The 16,137-nt window shown below is 36.1% G+C and overlaps 1 protein-coding gene across 1 annotated transcript in view; it reads right to left on the bottom strand.

The window, feature by feature from the left end:
* LOC135207759 (uncharacterized) overlaps positions 1-16,137 on the bottom strand; it is a 64,482-nt gene that overhangs the window by 10,504 nt on the left and 37,841 nt on the right. The window contains exons 3-4 of the mRNA XM_064239585.1: positions 14,720-14,882; positions 2,238-2,400 (exon numbers count right to left, since the gene is read on the bottom strand). Coding sequence (XP_064095655.1) covers positions 2,238-2,400; positions 14,720-14,882 — 326 coding nt within the window. The remainder of the gene's footprint in view (positions 1-2,237; positions 2,401-14,719; positions 14,883-16,137) is intronic.

The following is a 16,137-nucleotide window of genomic DNA, read 5'->3' as shown; positions in this document are numbered from 1 at the left end:
ACAATAGTTAGTAGGCTTACTCCCCGATGAAGCGAAACAGAAAATAATATCTTTTTCTCTGAAGTCTTTCAGAAATCCTCCACCTCCACAGAGATATTTTGGGCTCACTGAAGAGCGGGCCTTGATTGCTTAGGGGTGGGTCCTGGCAGATTTGATAGACCAGATTTGGACATTTCTTCTTTTATTTCCTCTCGTTGCCTGTTCATTCGATTGTTCCCCCTCTTTTCATCTTCGTCTTTGTTTATATTTAGCTTTTACCATCTAGATGTTTTCTCCTTCGAAAAGGAAATTGAGAAGTAGAGAAATAAACTTTGATAACGATATAACAATGAAGGATGAGTAAATAGCAAAGCGAGATCATCAAGGAAAACTAATAAACAATGAATTAAGATCAATCCCAGACCAATTTGCAGTTTCTTTACCTCCACTTTCATTCGTTTTTTCTCGTGTTTTCTTTTCCACCATAATTACAGTCTTATCTTCCTATTTACTTACTTCCTCATTTTCTCATTCTGAGAAAATAAACAAGATCTTTGAGATTTTGTTTTTTGTTGTATGTTTGTGTATAACACCAAATTGTTTACTAGTTTTTGTTGGAGTAACTGCGTATTGATGGAGATCATGTTGGAATGGGGTTGGGGTGGCATTGCTTGCTATTGTATTCAAACTACACTATACTCTCTCTCTCTCTCTCTCTCTCTCTCTCTCTCTCTCTCTCTCGAGTCTACTCCATATGGAGCCATCAATTCGCTTCAATCATAAGGTTGAGTATTGATCGATTTCAGAGTCCAATAAAGCTAACTCAATTTTGTAGCAGGAGAGAGAGAGAGAGAGAGAGAGAGAGAGAGAGAGAGAGAGAGAGAGAGAGATGACTCTATCTATTTGGTCTGTGAGAGTGTTCGGTGAATTTTAAAAGGTCCTTAACACAGCTTTTTGCACAATAATAAAATCCCATATTTTGATTGGTAGTAATTCAACCCTGGTCACTAGTCAATGGTATTAGATATTAGGATGTTGTCAATCTACCAATCAATATATATATATATATATATATATATATATATATATATATATATATATATATATATATATATATATCTTATTCAGACCCAGTGCCTATTCACGACAGCATTCGCCCCATAATACCCAACTGGGTTACCCTAATAGGTCAATGTGACCTAACGGGAACCCATAATACGACACATCAAGTCGAACAATTGTTCTGTGACCGTATCGAAAGAGAGAGAGAGAGGCAGTGCGCGACGCCATTTGGGTAAATCGATGAATAATATCCCACCCACTTCAGAATATGGCTGCAATGGGAGATGGCTTAAGCTGGGGTATTGGTTTCCCATACTTTGAATGGGATGGCAGACCACTGCGGTTTGTACGATTGTGGAGGGGGGAGAGAGAGAGAGTATCAGTGCTTTTTCTCTCTCTCTCTCTCTCTCTCTCTCTCTCTCTCTCTCTACTTTCCTCATACTTTCCACCATATCCAACAAACAGCATAAACAACAACACGAATAATAATCAAAGCAACAACAAACCAGTCACAATCTCCCCAAACAAACTTCACAAACAAACAACAAATATCAACGCAAAGCAACCACAAACCAAGAACAAACTTCCCAATCTAAACAACAAAAAATGCAACAATAAACTGCACAAGTACTCACAAACTTCACAGACAAAGCAACCACAAACTTCACAAACAAAACAACCAAAAAACAAGCACAAACTTCCCTAGCTGAACAACAAACAAACCCACCCCAAACTGCGCAAACCATTTCAAACTTCACAAAGCAACCACAAACAAAGGACGAACTTCACAAACAAAAAACCACAAACATAACAACAAAACAACCACAAGCTGCACAAACCAACCATAAACCAAGCACAAACTTGCCAAACTAAACAACAAACGAAACAACCACAAACTACACAAACCACTTCAAACTTCACAAACAAAGCAACCACAAACCAAGGACAAACTTCACAAACAAAAAACTACAAACCAAGGACAAATTCACAAACAAAACGAACACAAACCAAGGACAAACTTCACAAACAAAGCGACCACAAATCAGGCACGAAATTCACAAACAAAAAACCACAAACCAAGTAAAAACTTCCCAAAATAACAACAAAAAATACAACCACAAACCAAGCACAAACTTCGCAAACAAAGCACAAACCAAACCAAACAAACTTCATGAGCAAGACCCACACATACTCACCATAGCACCATGACGACGTAGGGCGTCCAACATATGATGAAGGCCAACACTATGATGACCGTCATTTTGAGGGTCCTGGCCCTAGCCCTCTCTATGTTGGTCATGTCGCTCCTGCGCAGGCGCACACGCCCCTCGCGGTTCCCGCAGTTGCTGCTGCTGCTCTCTGGTAAGGGGAGGGGGAGGGGGGGACGATAGTAGTAGTTAATTAACTGGCCTTCCAGAGATTTAAATTCACTCGTTAAGAAATCTATAAGTCAATGCCCTGAGATATCTCTTTGGCAAAGTAAGATTCGTTTTAAAAATTGCCAATGAAAATACTGGAATGTTGGACGAAGCAATCTCTCTATAATATTTCGTTATTTTTTATTTTATTGTCAATAAGAATATTGGAAGGTTAGACAAAGGAATCTCTCTATAATATTTTGCTATTTTTTATTTTATTGTCAATGAAAATATTGGAAGGTATGACAAAGCAATCTCTCTATATATATTTTTTTTTTCTATCTTATTTTCACCACGATGGGCATCCAACACTATACAAACAAACAAACAAAATAAAAGACAAAAGAAATATAAAAAATCAGACAAACATACCTAAGAACGCATACAATAAAAATGTCATTGTTTAGTCATTTTTTTAACCTTAACAAAATTTTTCAGCTTCTGGACAATACGAGGAAAATAGCTTTTTTCTGAAAGAGCTTTCGATCAATGCTCCCGGGATAAAAATAAATATTTATACACACAGAAAAATACCCTTACAGATATCTATTTTTTCCTCTTTTTTCACCCTACTATCGGCAAAACATTGAGTAAACAACAGAGGCAATCTGTTTGAAGTGGAGAGTGAATCATGTCTCGTACACTTCAAAGAGTCAGAGTTTATCGGAAATCAATAAATAAATAAAAAAAATTTATTAAAAAAATTTAAACATTCTTTTACTTAAAAACAATTTTTAAACATTTTTAAAAACAACGGGAATCAATAAAAAAAAATTTTTAACTAACAATTTTTTAAAAATTTTGAAAACTGACATTTTTTTTTATAAAATAGAGTTTATATATTTTATTTTATTTTTAGTCATCGAAAAAAGTTAATGATATTTCGTTTGTCAAAATTGTTTGTCAAAATGGGTTTTCATTATTATTTTTTTTTCTTTTTTTTTTTCTTTTTTTTTTTTTTTGCTCTATCACAGTCTCCAATTCGACTGGGTGGGTATGTTATGTGGGGGTTCCGGGTTGCATCCTGCCCTCCCTTAGGAGTCCATCACTTTTCTTACTATGTGTGCCGTTTCTAGGATCACACTCTTCTGCATGAGTCCTGGAGTTACTTCAGCCTCTATTTTTCTAGATCCTTTTCAAGGATCTTGGGATCGTGCCTAGTGCTCTTATGATTATTATTATTATTATTATTATTATTATTATTATTATTATTATTATTATTATATTATTATTATTATATTATTAAAAAATTCCTCATAGTAGCACGAGTCTTCAAATGGAGAAACAAATCCACAGTATGTAAAATGTACATTTACATAACCGTGGATTTGTTTCTCCATTATTATTATTATTATCGAAAGACTTAGTGATACATTTTATATAATATATATATATATATATATATTATATATATATATTATATATATATATAAATCCAAATCCAACTTCAACAACAAACTACAGAATATTTTAGGCAAAAGCCAACTCACATCCGAATATATAGGTGTTGTTAGTTCAGCGGGAACCGTAAATAAACAAAGGCATTGTTTACAAACTACGGCTTATTTGGCTGTTTGAAAGCAACACCGTGTTGTTATATCGACTGTGGGTGAAATGGAACCGCCTAAAACACATGCAAGCAAGCGTGCCATAGACACTCTCTCTCTCTCTCTCTCTCTCTCTCTCTCTCTCTCTCTCTCTCTCCTCTCTCTCTCTCATTTTAAAAAACAGAGAAAATTACAGATTTTTAGAATGTTAGCTACAAGTCAGATCAAATAGGTTTGCTTAACAAAATCTCTCTCTCTCTCTCTCTCTCTCTCTCTCTCTGCTTCAGGGCCTGATGGGAATTCCTGCTATTTTGTTAAAGAAAGTAGTTCATTCTATCGCAAAGCCACTTGCAATATTATTAAGACAAAGTGTAGATACAGGCAAGATTTATGATGAGCATAAATTAGTATATATTACCCCTACTTTCAAAAGTGGATCAAGACTAGAGGCAAGTAAATTATAGGCCTGAGTCTAACATCACATATTATGAAAAGTGTATGAAAGGGTAATGAAGAAAAATATTATGAAACATTTAATAAAAAATAATTTGTTTAATAAAGGACAACATGGTTTCGTACCCGGAAAAAGTACACAAACCCAACTGTTAGTCCACCGTGAGAACATATTCAAAAATATGGAAAAGCGGAAAATGAAACAGATGTGGTTTTATTTAGACTTTGCAAAAGCTTTTGATAAAGTAGACCATAATATATTAGCGAAGAAAATTAGAAAACACAATATCGTGGATAAAGTAGGAAGATGGTTAAAAGAATTTTTTACACACAGAAAACAGATAGTTATTTGCAAACGACGAGAAATCGGATGAAGTCAACGGTAATATCCGGTGTGCCGCAGGTACGGTGTTAGCTGCAATACTGTTTGTTATTATGATGAAGACATAGACAATAATGTGAGGATCGGTAGTGAGTAGTTTCGCAGATGACACAAGAATAAGTAGAGAAATTACTGTGATGAAGATAGGAAAAAACGCTCTACAAAGAGACCTTAACAAAGTATATGATTGGGCAGGAGGTAAAATAGGATGGTATTTAACTCTGATAAATTTGAATCAATAAAATTATGGAGACAGAGAAAGAAGCTATATGCATATAAGGGACCTAATAATGAGACCATCACAAATACGGAAGCAGTTAAAGACCTTGGGTGTGATGATGAATAGGAACATTTTATGCCAATGTGATCAATAGCACTCTGTGGCAAAAATGTAAAGCAAAAAATGGGAATGTTGTTACGGCACTTCAAAACAAGAAAAGCTGAACACATGATTATGCTTTATAAAACAATATGTTCGTTATCACTTGAATATTGCAATATGATATCCGGTACCCACACTATCAAAAGGATATTGCACAAATAGAGAGTGTACAAAGGTCCTTTACAGCTAGAATAGAAGAAGTTAAGGGACCTAGGACTACTGGGAAAGACTACAATTCTTAAAATTATATAGTCTAGAAAGGAGAAGAGAACGTACATGATAATTCAGGCATGGAAAACGATAGAAGGAATAGCAGAAAATATCATGGAACTAAAAAATATCAGAAAGAGCAAGCAGAGGTAGATTAATAGTGCCCAAAAAACTACCAGGAAAAAAATAAGAAAGCACACAGGGATTAATCCACTACGCACCAGCATCGATAATGCAGAGTCTATCAATGCGTTTGCCAGCCTCATCTGAGAAATAATCAGGACGTGAGCGTAGATGTGTTTAAGAATAAGCTCGACAAATATCTAAACTGCATCCCAGACCATCCAAGATTGGAAGATGCAAAATATACCGGAAGATGTACTAGCAACTCTCTGGTAGACATTAGAGGGCGTCACACTGAGGGAACCTGGGGCAAACCCGAACAAGATGTAAGGAATAAGGTAAGGTAAAGGTCTCTCTCTCCCTCTCTCTCTCTCTCTCTCTTTTAAAGACCAGAAAATTACATTTGCAGAGTGTTAGATACAAGTCAGATCAGAAAACTTTGCTTAACAAACCATTCTCTCTCTCTCTCTCTCTCTCTCTCTCTCTCTCTCTCTCTCTCTCTCTCTCTCCTCTCTCTCTCTCTCTTCTGTCTTTTCTCTGTACTTTTCTCTCCCTTGGTTCAATTCTAAGAAAAGCGATGCTTTCCTAATGATAAGTTGGCCAAACTTTCTTTAAGGGAAATCTGGAAGAGAGAGTTTTTTTTTTTTTTGGCGTTTTCCAAACTTTGAGTTTCTTGGGGCAAAGTTTTTTTTTTTTTTTTAATAATGAATGTCAGGCCTTGAGTTTAAAGTTTTGTATCTTTCTTTTGTTGGTGGGGGTAGTGTGTTTGGAGAGAGAGAGAGAGAGAGAGATGTTGGGATTAAAAGTAAAACAAAATGATTGAGAGAGAGAGAGAGAGAGGAGAGAGAGAGAGAAAGAGAGAGAAGAGTGAAAGATCCAACTGTCTCACACACTAATCTCTTGAACTCTTGAAAAAAAAATGTTTTGAAAAAATACTACCAGAAAAAAAATCCGATAAAAAATTCTTATGAAATAGAAATAAATAAAATAAAAACTCTTATAAGAAAAACATATAAAAAGGTCTGCCCAAATGAGCGACCAACGAGGCCACCTTTGTCCCTTGCAAATCTTCATGAGAGAAAAGAAAGTCTGCATTTTCGGTCTCTTAATGATACCAGAGTTGCTTCCATTAACCGAATGGAGCAATATTTTTTCGAAATTATCTTCTGCAAAGGAGCTGATTTAAGAAAGGCCTGGAGGTTGGGTGAGAGAGAGAGAGAGAGAGAGAGAGAGAGAGAGAGAGAGAGAGAAAGGTCTCTAATTAATTTTGAGAGAGAGAGAGAGAGAGAGAGAGGAGAGAGAGAAAGGTCTAATTAATTTGAGAGAGAGACCTTACCTACCTTACAGACCTTACATCTTGTTCGGGTTGCCCAGGTCCCTCAGTGTGACGCACCTCTAATGTCTACCAGAGTTGCTAGTACATCTTCCGGGTATATTTGCATCTTCCAATCTTGGATGGTCTGGGATGCAGTTTAGATATTTGTCGAGCTTATTCTTAAACACATCTACGCTCACTCCTGATATACCTCAGATGAGCGGCAACGCATTGGAATAGACGCTGCATTATCGATGCTGGTGCGTAGTGGATTAATGTCCGTGTGCTTTCCTTATTTTTCCTGGTATAGTTTTGGGCACTATTAATCTACTCTGCTTGCTCTTTCTGATATTTTTAGTTCCATGATATTTTCTGCTATTCCTTCTTATTCTGTTTCCATGCCTGAATTATCATGTAGCGTTCTCTTTTCTCCTTTCTAGACTATATAATTTTAAGAATTGTAGTCTTTCCAGTAGTCTAGGTCCTTAACTTCTTCTATTCTAGCTGTAAAGGACCTTTGTACACTCTCTATTTGTGGCAATATCCTTTTGATAGTGTGGGGTACCATATCATATTGCCAATATTCAAGTGGACTACGACATATGTTTTAATAAAAGCATATCATGTCTTCAGCTTTTCTTGTTTTGAAGTGCCGTAACAAACATTCCCATTTTTGCTTTACATTTTGCCAACAGAGTTTGGCTATTTGATCATTGCATAACAGTTCCTATTCATCATCACACCAAGGTCTTTAACTGCTTCCTTATTTGTGATGGCTCATTATTAGGTCCCTTATATGCATATAGCTTTCTTTTTTCTCTGTTTCCAATAATTTATTGATTCAAAATTTTATCAGAGTTAAATACCATCCTATTACCTCTGCCCAATCATATACTTTGTTAAGGTCTCTTTGTAGAGCGTTCCTATCTTCATCACCAAGTAATTTATCTACTTATTCTTGTGTCATCTGCGAAACTACTCACTACCGAATCTTCACATTATTGTCTATGTCTTCAATCATAATAACAAACAGTATTGCAGCTAACACCGTACCTTGCGGCACACCGGATATTACCTTGACTCATCCGATTTCTCGTCGTTTGCAATAACTATCTGTTTTCTGTTGTGTAAAAATTCTTTTAACCATCTTCCTACTTTATCACGATATTGTGTTTTCTAATTTTCTTCGCTAATATATTATTTGGTCTACTTTTATCAAAAGCTTTTGCAAAGTCTAAATAAACCACATCTGTTTCATTTCCGCTTTTCATATTTTTGAATATGTTCTCACGGTGGACTAACAGTTGGGTTTTGTGTACTTTTTCCGGGTACGAAACCATGTTGTCCTTTATTAAACAAATTATTTTTTATTAAATGTTTCAATAATATTTTTCTTCATTACCCTTTCATACACTTTCATAATATGTGATGTTAGACTCACAGGCCTATAATTACTTGCCTCCTAGTCTTGATCCACTTTTGAAGTAGGGGTAATATATGCTAATTTGTGCTCAATCATAAATCTTGCCTGTATCTACACTTTGTCTTAATAATATTTTGCAAGTGGCTTGTTTTGCGATAGAATGAACTACTTTCTTAACAAAATAGCAGGAATTCCATCAGGCCCCTGCAGCAGCTCCATTTTTTAATTTCATTAATAGCCTGCACAATATCAGCTTCATTAATATCTATGTCAGCTAAATATTCAACTATTTTCATCCCTTACTCTAGATCTATCTTCTTATCTATTCTAGGGGGTGAAATTCGCTCCTTATATCGTTCTGCCAGTATGTTGCAATTTCCTTTTTTTCATTCGTTAATCTCCCTTCAATTCTCAGAGGGCCTATTTCTATTCTTCTTTTTATTCATCTTCTTCGCATATGCGTATAATAGTTTGGGGTTTTGCTTGATATTTTAATAGGGTTTTTCTTCCAAGTCCCCTTTTTTTTACCGTTTTTCATTTTCTTTTTGATTATATATCTTTTGTTCTGCATTTTTCTATCTTACTTTTTAGTTCTATAACTTTCATGCATTTTTTTCTTTTGCAAGACTTTTTTTCCACTTTCTGATTTTCTGGAACAAGATCCTTCTGTCCTCTTTGGTATGCATGGAATGATGTTTACTTTTCTTCTTCGGTATATATTTTTCCACGATTTTCTCCAATATTTTATATAATACTCCGTATTTACCCTTATGTCATCACTTACGAAAATGTTTATCCCAATCTTTGTTTAATTCTTCATTAATTTCTGACCCATTTTATATTTTTTTACTGTAGAAGTTGTATTTTCCATATCCTTCCCACTTTTTCATTCTTTGCTTATCTCTTTTCACTTGCTTTGGAATGAACTGTTAATTCTATGACATTATGGTCTGAAATATTCGCATTATAAACTATTATTTTCTTTAACATAAATTCATCTCGTTCACAAATACTAGGTCTAAAGTATTTTCCTTTCTTGTTTGCAGGTGATTTTATTTGTTGAATGTTGTATTCTAGTAGCATATCTAATAGCTTTCAAATTGCCTCTTATCTTTCTGCACTACTATTACTCTCTTTGTTTTTTATATGTATAAGTACAACCACAATCTCCTATTGCGTTCTTATTTCCATTCTACGAAAGGAAAGTTGAAGTCACCATAGGAGAATAGTCCAGTCCTTGTGATTTCTACATATATCACATCCATTTTTCAATTATTAAGTCAAAACTCTTTAGTATTAGGAGTCTATATCTTACTATGTTTCATCAATTTTTCAGATTCAAATTCTACCGCTATTAGTTCACATTCTGATTGTTACTATACTTTCATCATATTTTTCCTTGTTTTTTTGTTGTCTTCCCATATATTGCGGTCCCCCTTTGATTCCTATTTTTTCTATCTGATCTATAAGTTTGGAACCCTTTTTTTATTTGATCATCATTCCCAGTCTCTGGGAATACCAGGTTCACTTATATTCATTATATATATTTCTTTTCATTTTGGGGGGGGGTTAGTTCTTCTTAAGTAACTTACTCTATTTTTCTTTTTGAGTTACTCGTAAACTAAACCCTGCGCATTCATCACTATGATGGTTTGCGTGTTTTCTCCTTCATTTAATACTGGTAGGTAATAAGGATTTTTCCCATGTCTCTTTCTGTTCTGGGTATGTTGTTCTTTTTTTCATTTCCAGAAATTCTGACTTAAAAATCCAACTTTTCCATAATATTTGATCTTCCTTCATCATAATTATTCATTTTGTGTCATGAATCTGCAATTTTCTCCGTTTCTGCAATATCCTCTGCATAAAAATACAGTTATTATCTCTGGGTATAATTTTGCGGAGCTGATGCTTTGAAATTTTTTTGCTGACACCTCTGCATATTTCTCAGTGGTGGTTGCTTTTCTCTTTTCACCTGATATTCTTGATTTCTCTCTTTATTTGTTTCTTTCTTATTTGGATTTTATTACTTGGTTGGTTTTTATTTATTTGATTATGATTCATGGCTACAGGGTGCATATATTTGCATTTTTTGTTCGAACTTACATCCTTTCCTTCTTTTAGGTTTTTACATATTTTTGGATGCAGATCTCTGCAATCATCCCATATCCATCTAAGGTATGCACATTTACCATATTTTCATAGTTTTTGACAATATCTTAGTATGTTTGTAGTAACATCTTTCTTTCCAAATCTGCAATTCCCTCTTTTCAAAAGGTTGCAGATTTTGTCTTTCTTGTCTATTTTTTCCTTTTTTTCTTTCCCGTCATTGTAAGATCTGGGTAGAGCTCTTCGGGATTTGCTTTCTGTTGTCATATCGTAATTTATTTCTTCGTAGGTATGCTGCTTTATTGCCTCTATGTAGTATCAATGAGTATCTCTGCATCCATACTTTTATCTTGTTTCTTTGTTTTCCTTATTTTTTTCTGTCATTTCATTTTTGTTTATTCTCTTCCGTTTTCCTCTTCTTCTTTTTCTTCTTCTTCTTCCCTTCTCCTTTCTTCTTCATCCTCAACTATTTGTACATTCAATCTTGATTTAATAACATTGTCATCCCATGATAGACAGTTGAACAAAAAAATTCTTGTATCTTTTCTCAAATCTTGTATTACCTCAGCACACTGTGGATGGGTCGGAATGTTTTTTTGCATAGCAGCACATTTTCTGATTAGGTTTTGTGGATTGACTATGCTATAAAAAAACCAAACCTTACACAGTTTGCATGCTTTTGGCATTCTTTTTCCTAATGCCTCCCAAATTTAGGATATTCACAAGATTCACCTTATTCATTTTCTTTGTCGGAATATGTTGGTTTATGATATTTTCTTTTATGAGTTCTCTTGACCACTTGGTTTTATTTTATTTGGAACTTCTTTCAAATTATTTTCAAGATGTTTTCATAGATTGTTCCCCAGTTTGAAGGATTATATCTCTCAAATATATTTCTATGAATGCTTTTGTATCTTTTTGGTTAGGACTGTTGCTGATCTGATGATGGAAATGCCAGTCCTCCTGCGACCTCATCGTATTGAGAATCTGCTAAACACGCCAAAATTACGCCACCTCTTCGCAGTTGGAACTTACTGCCATCTGTTCTGATTTATAGTATTACACTGATAAACTAACTTTAGAAGACGCTTTATCCTACTATTTCCCACTAATCTTATCACCGATAGTTCACGAACTCTAGATATTTCTCAAATTCTAGTCGTTTTATGTTAAAAACTTGTGATATCTGTTGATAATCTGAGTTCACGCGGTGCGTCTCACCAAGCAGATGGCTACTTACCGAGAGAGAGAGAGAGAGAGAGAGAAAGGTCTAATTAATGTGAGAGAGAGAGAGAGAGAGAGAGAGAGAGAGAGAGAGAGAGAGAGAGGAGAGAGAGAGAGAGAGAGAGATTAGAGAGGTGAAATGGTTGAGATAGAGTTGAAATGTCAAGTGAATTTTGGAAAGAGGGAGAGAGAGAGAGAGAGATAGAGAGAGATGTGAGGTGGAGAGAGAGAGAGAGAGAGAGAGAGAGAAAGAGAGAGAATATTAGAGGTTATAAGGTCAAGTCAATTTTAGAGAAAGAGAGAGAGAGAGGGGGCGTTTTTAAAACGCCAAGTTCAATTTGTGAGAGAGAGAGAACAGCGGAGAGAGAGAGATGAGAGAGAGAGACAGAGAGACAGAGAGAGAGAAGGGGGGAGATCGAATACTGTGATCAGATCCAGTGAAAAAGAGAGAGAGAAGGAGAGAAAGGGTTGAATTTGTAAAAATAGAATTTTTGAGAGAGAGAGAGAGAGAGAGAGAGAGAGAGAGAGAGAGAGAGAGAGAGAGAGAGAAGCTCATTTTTCACCCTACCTACCTACCCACCACATCAGACAAATCTGACATTATGACAAAGAGCCTATGATTTGTTTTCTTCTATAATATTAAACCAAACTAAACCAACGTCTAATTCCGCAGAAAAAAAATGATGCATCGTTATAACCGGCCCCAGATAGACATTCCGGACGATATACGTGACGGCCACAAAGTAATAAAAGTCGGTTATAAAGGAGCTGTTTTGATATATATTTTCATATACCGTAGAAATTACCATAATCACGCGAACTTTGCCATAAAAAAAAAATCTGACAGAATCATTAAGTTATGGGGGCTGTATACAGATTTATTAGAAAGGGGGTTTTTATCCCTGATATATATATATATATATATATATATATATATATTATATATATATATATACACACATATATATATATATATATAATATATATATATATTACATTGCACACACTAGGATTAAAAATTAAAAATTACTTGCATTTTCTACCAATAAATCACCTTTTTTAAGAGCAAGCCTCATACTCGTTAAACCACAAAATAAAAACACCAGATTGACATAAACCAGCCCCGTTAAACCGCTATGAAACGAAGTGGTATATAAATACACTACCCAGTATCCCTCTGAATCTAGCTACGTGTTTATTGGTTATCCCAAGGCTCAGAAGTTCTTAATTCCTGTGTTTATGTATTCCTAAAAAAACACCAATTAAACCGTTCTAAAACGAAAAGTGGTATATAAACACACTATAGTAAATTCACATCAACCGTGCATTTGATGTCTAGGCCAGTCCCTTACGACGCTCCCGATTGGCTGTTGATAAGCCAATCACAGGGCTGGAAACTCTCAGTCTCTCTCGAGAGAGCTCACATAACCAGGATGTAGTATGTTCCACCTCTCCTGAGGGATACTTTTGAAAGACGTATCCCTCAGGAGAGGTGGTACATAGATCCTATACCCATGTGAACTCTCGAGAGAGACTGAGGAGAATTTCCAGGCCTGTGATTGGCTTATCAACAGCCAGTCAGGAGCGTCGTAAGGGACTGGCCTAGACATCAAATGCACGGTTGATGTGAATCTACTGTAGCCAGTACCCCTCTGAATCTAGCTACGTGTGCAGATAAGTTCTCCAAAACCGCAGAAACTCTGTATTTATGTATTTATGTATTTATTTATGTATTTATGACACGTGAGCCTTCAGGGCAGGCTGCTGCTGTATTGCACAGGTACAAATTGGAAATTGAGTCAGTTCACTCGCGGATAAAAGTAACACACACAAAACAGTCTATTGATTGGTGGATGTTGCAATTTCAGCGTAATTGGTTTTAGTCAGCTCGCAATTGGCAGCTGGGTGAAGTGAGAGAGAGAGAGAGAGAGAGAGAGAGAGAGAGAGAGAGAGAGAGAGTCAAGGTTTAGATAAAAGTATGTATTTCCAATCTAATTCTGGCTGAACAATATAATTTGGATGTTTTCATCAGGAAATGAGACTGACAGTAGCGAGAGAGAGAGAGAGAGAGAGAGAGAGAGAGAGAGAGAGAGAGAGAGAGAGAGAGAGAGAGAGAGTCGAGGTTTAGAGGAACCTATATGTATTTCTAATCTAATTCTGGCTGAACAAGATAATTTTAATGTTTTCATCATGACATGAGACTGACAATAGCGAGAGAAGAGAGAGAGAGAGAGAATTGTAGGCTCAAAGGAGGGTATGCAGTAAGTCTTATCCAATTCTGGGTAAATTCAGATTTCATTCTTTTATATAGGGCAAAGTTGATATGAAACTGACAGAGGAGAGAGAGAGAGAGACTTAAATTTGATGTTTTTATTAAAAGACACAGCTCATATGAAACTGACGAGAGAGAGAGAGAGAGAGAGAGAGAGAGCACTGTAATATTGTAAAAACAATCTACTAGATGTTATTTGACAATCTGTCAATATCTGTCATAGATGACAGACTGACTTATGTAGTTTTATTTGACAGTTAATTTCTTGAAGAAAAAAATTGTTCAGCACACGGAAAAATACAACAGCTTATTAAGTTTATTAATGTATATTGATATACGCCGAAGTAGCCCAAAAATATAATAATAATAATAATAATAAAATAATAATAATAATAATAATAATAATAATAATAAAATAATATAATAATAATAATAATAAAATAATTAATAATAATAATAATAATAATTGGGTAAGAGTATAATTCCAATCTGGCTGACAGGTTACTTTACAAGTAACTATACGTAACTTATAAAGTAACGTATAGTTACCCACTGACATGAACATTCTATATCAGTCTATTATTGCTCTCTCTCTCTCTCTCTCTCTCTCTCTCTCTCTCTGCTCTCCGCTCCTCTCTCTCTCTCTCTCTCTCTCTCTCGCTTTTTTGAGTCCTTCAAAATCCTCAAGATCTACCACAGGATAAATCATTGACACGAGCATTCTATAATCACTCTCCTTTCACTGGAAAAGAGTCCTTTCTCTCTCTCTCTCTCTCTCTCTCTCTCTCTCTCTCTCTCTCTCTCTCTCTCTCCTCTGCCTTACCTTGTCCTTTGGACTTCTGCGAGATCTCCCACAGGATCCTGAAGTACACGACGATGATGATCAGGAGGGGTAGGAAGTACATGACCACGAGACAGAAGACATTGTAGGTCCTCTCCTCTACAGGAGTTTCGAAGAAGTAGAACGTCACGCACTGCTTAAAGTGCTGTATTGGGGGTGCTAGCTTCGTTAGAAAAGATCCCGCTCTGTTTTTGGGGGGAGGGGGGGGGAGAGAAAGAGATAGTTAGTGTGTTTTTGGGAGATAGATAGATAATAATAATAATAATAATATAATAATAATAATAATAATAAAATAATAATAATGATAATAATAATAATAATATAATATTTAATTTAATAATAATAATAATACTTTTTATTAAAATAATGGCTACTTCAGCAGCGTTACACTTGTAGAGATTCTTCTCTATTTTGCGAATAGCGGCTTTTTCCGTGCTACTTAAACAGGCTAGTAGAGCGCCTATAGAGCTCATGGTCAATACAGGGTCAAAATAGGTGTTATATATTTGAATTTTACAGATAAACTATGATACCATAGTCATCAAAGTCATTAACGCTTCCCTCTCTCTCTCTCTCTCTCTCTCTCTCTCTCTCTCTCTCTCTCTCTCTCTCTCTCTCTTTCTTAAAGCAAGCTTTCGTCTGAAGCTGCTAGACATCCATCGGGCTGGGAAGCTGAGGGTGGATGATCTTGGGGCGGTTGTCCGTCCTCCTTATATCTGTGGGTTGAACAGCAGAGGGTCTGCCCCATGCTTGTCTCCTATTGGAAGTCCGCACAGCCCCCAGGATAATATCAAGCTGTACTACAAAAGCCTCCATGAGTTCCCATTACCGTGAAGAAGAGGACTCCATTAAGAAAATTATTTCTGAAAACTGTATCCCTGACTGACGACACCAAGAATATAGACTTAATCATATATTACCAGAATCAGAGGACGCGCGACCTTATCATGGAAAATAACCCCTCCCCACAGGTACGAAGAACCCTGAAGCAGACGCATCTAGTGTCCAGAATACATGCCCAGTCCGCGATGCAGCGGCGCCTACGTAGGTATGACTACCAAGCGACGAATCGAAGAGACCTCTCGTGCCACGCCCAAGAGGGGGGCTATCAAGAATCACGCCAGCACCTTAACATCAGGGAGGCCATCTCCCGGGATGTTCATCATACAGTACACGAAAATCATCGGGAAAGGCCCCTGATGCCCGTCGGTTGCAGCCTGCTGGAGGCGCTCCCTCATCCAGCAAATAAAAACCTACACTGAATACGACACAGGAAGAATTTCTCCTCCCTACGAGTTTATGAGAAGACCTGCCACCAAACAAGGGACACCACCGATCACGACAACTCCACGGAACACAAACGCCCCCGAACGAAAGGTACTCCTGCAGCCGATGGAAAT

The sequence above is a fragment of the Macrobrachium nipponense genome, chromosome 34 (assembly GCF_015104395.2).
Source record: "Macrobrachium nipponense isolate FS-2020 chromosome 34, ASM1510439v2, whole genome shotgun sequence".
NCBI lineage: Eukaryota > Metazoa > Arthropoda > Malacostraca > Decapoda > Palaemonidae > Macrobrachium > Macrobrachium nipponense.
This window is presented reverse-complemented; position numbering and strand designations above follow the sequence as displayed.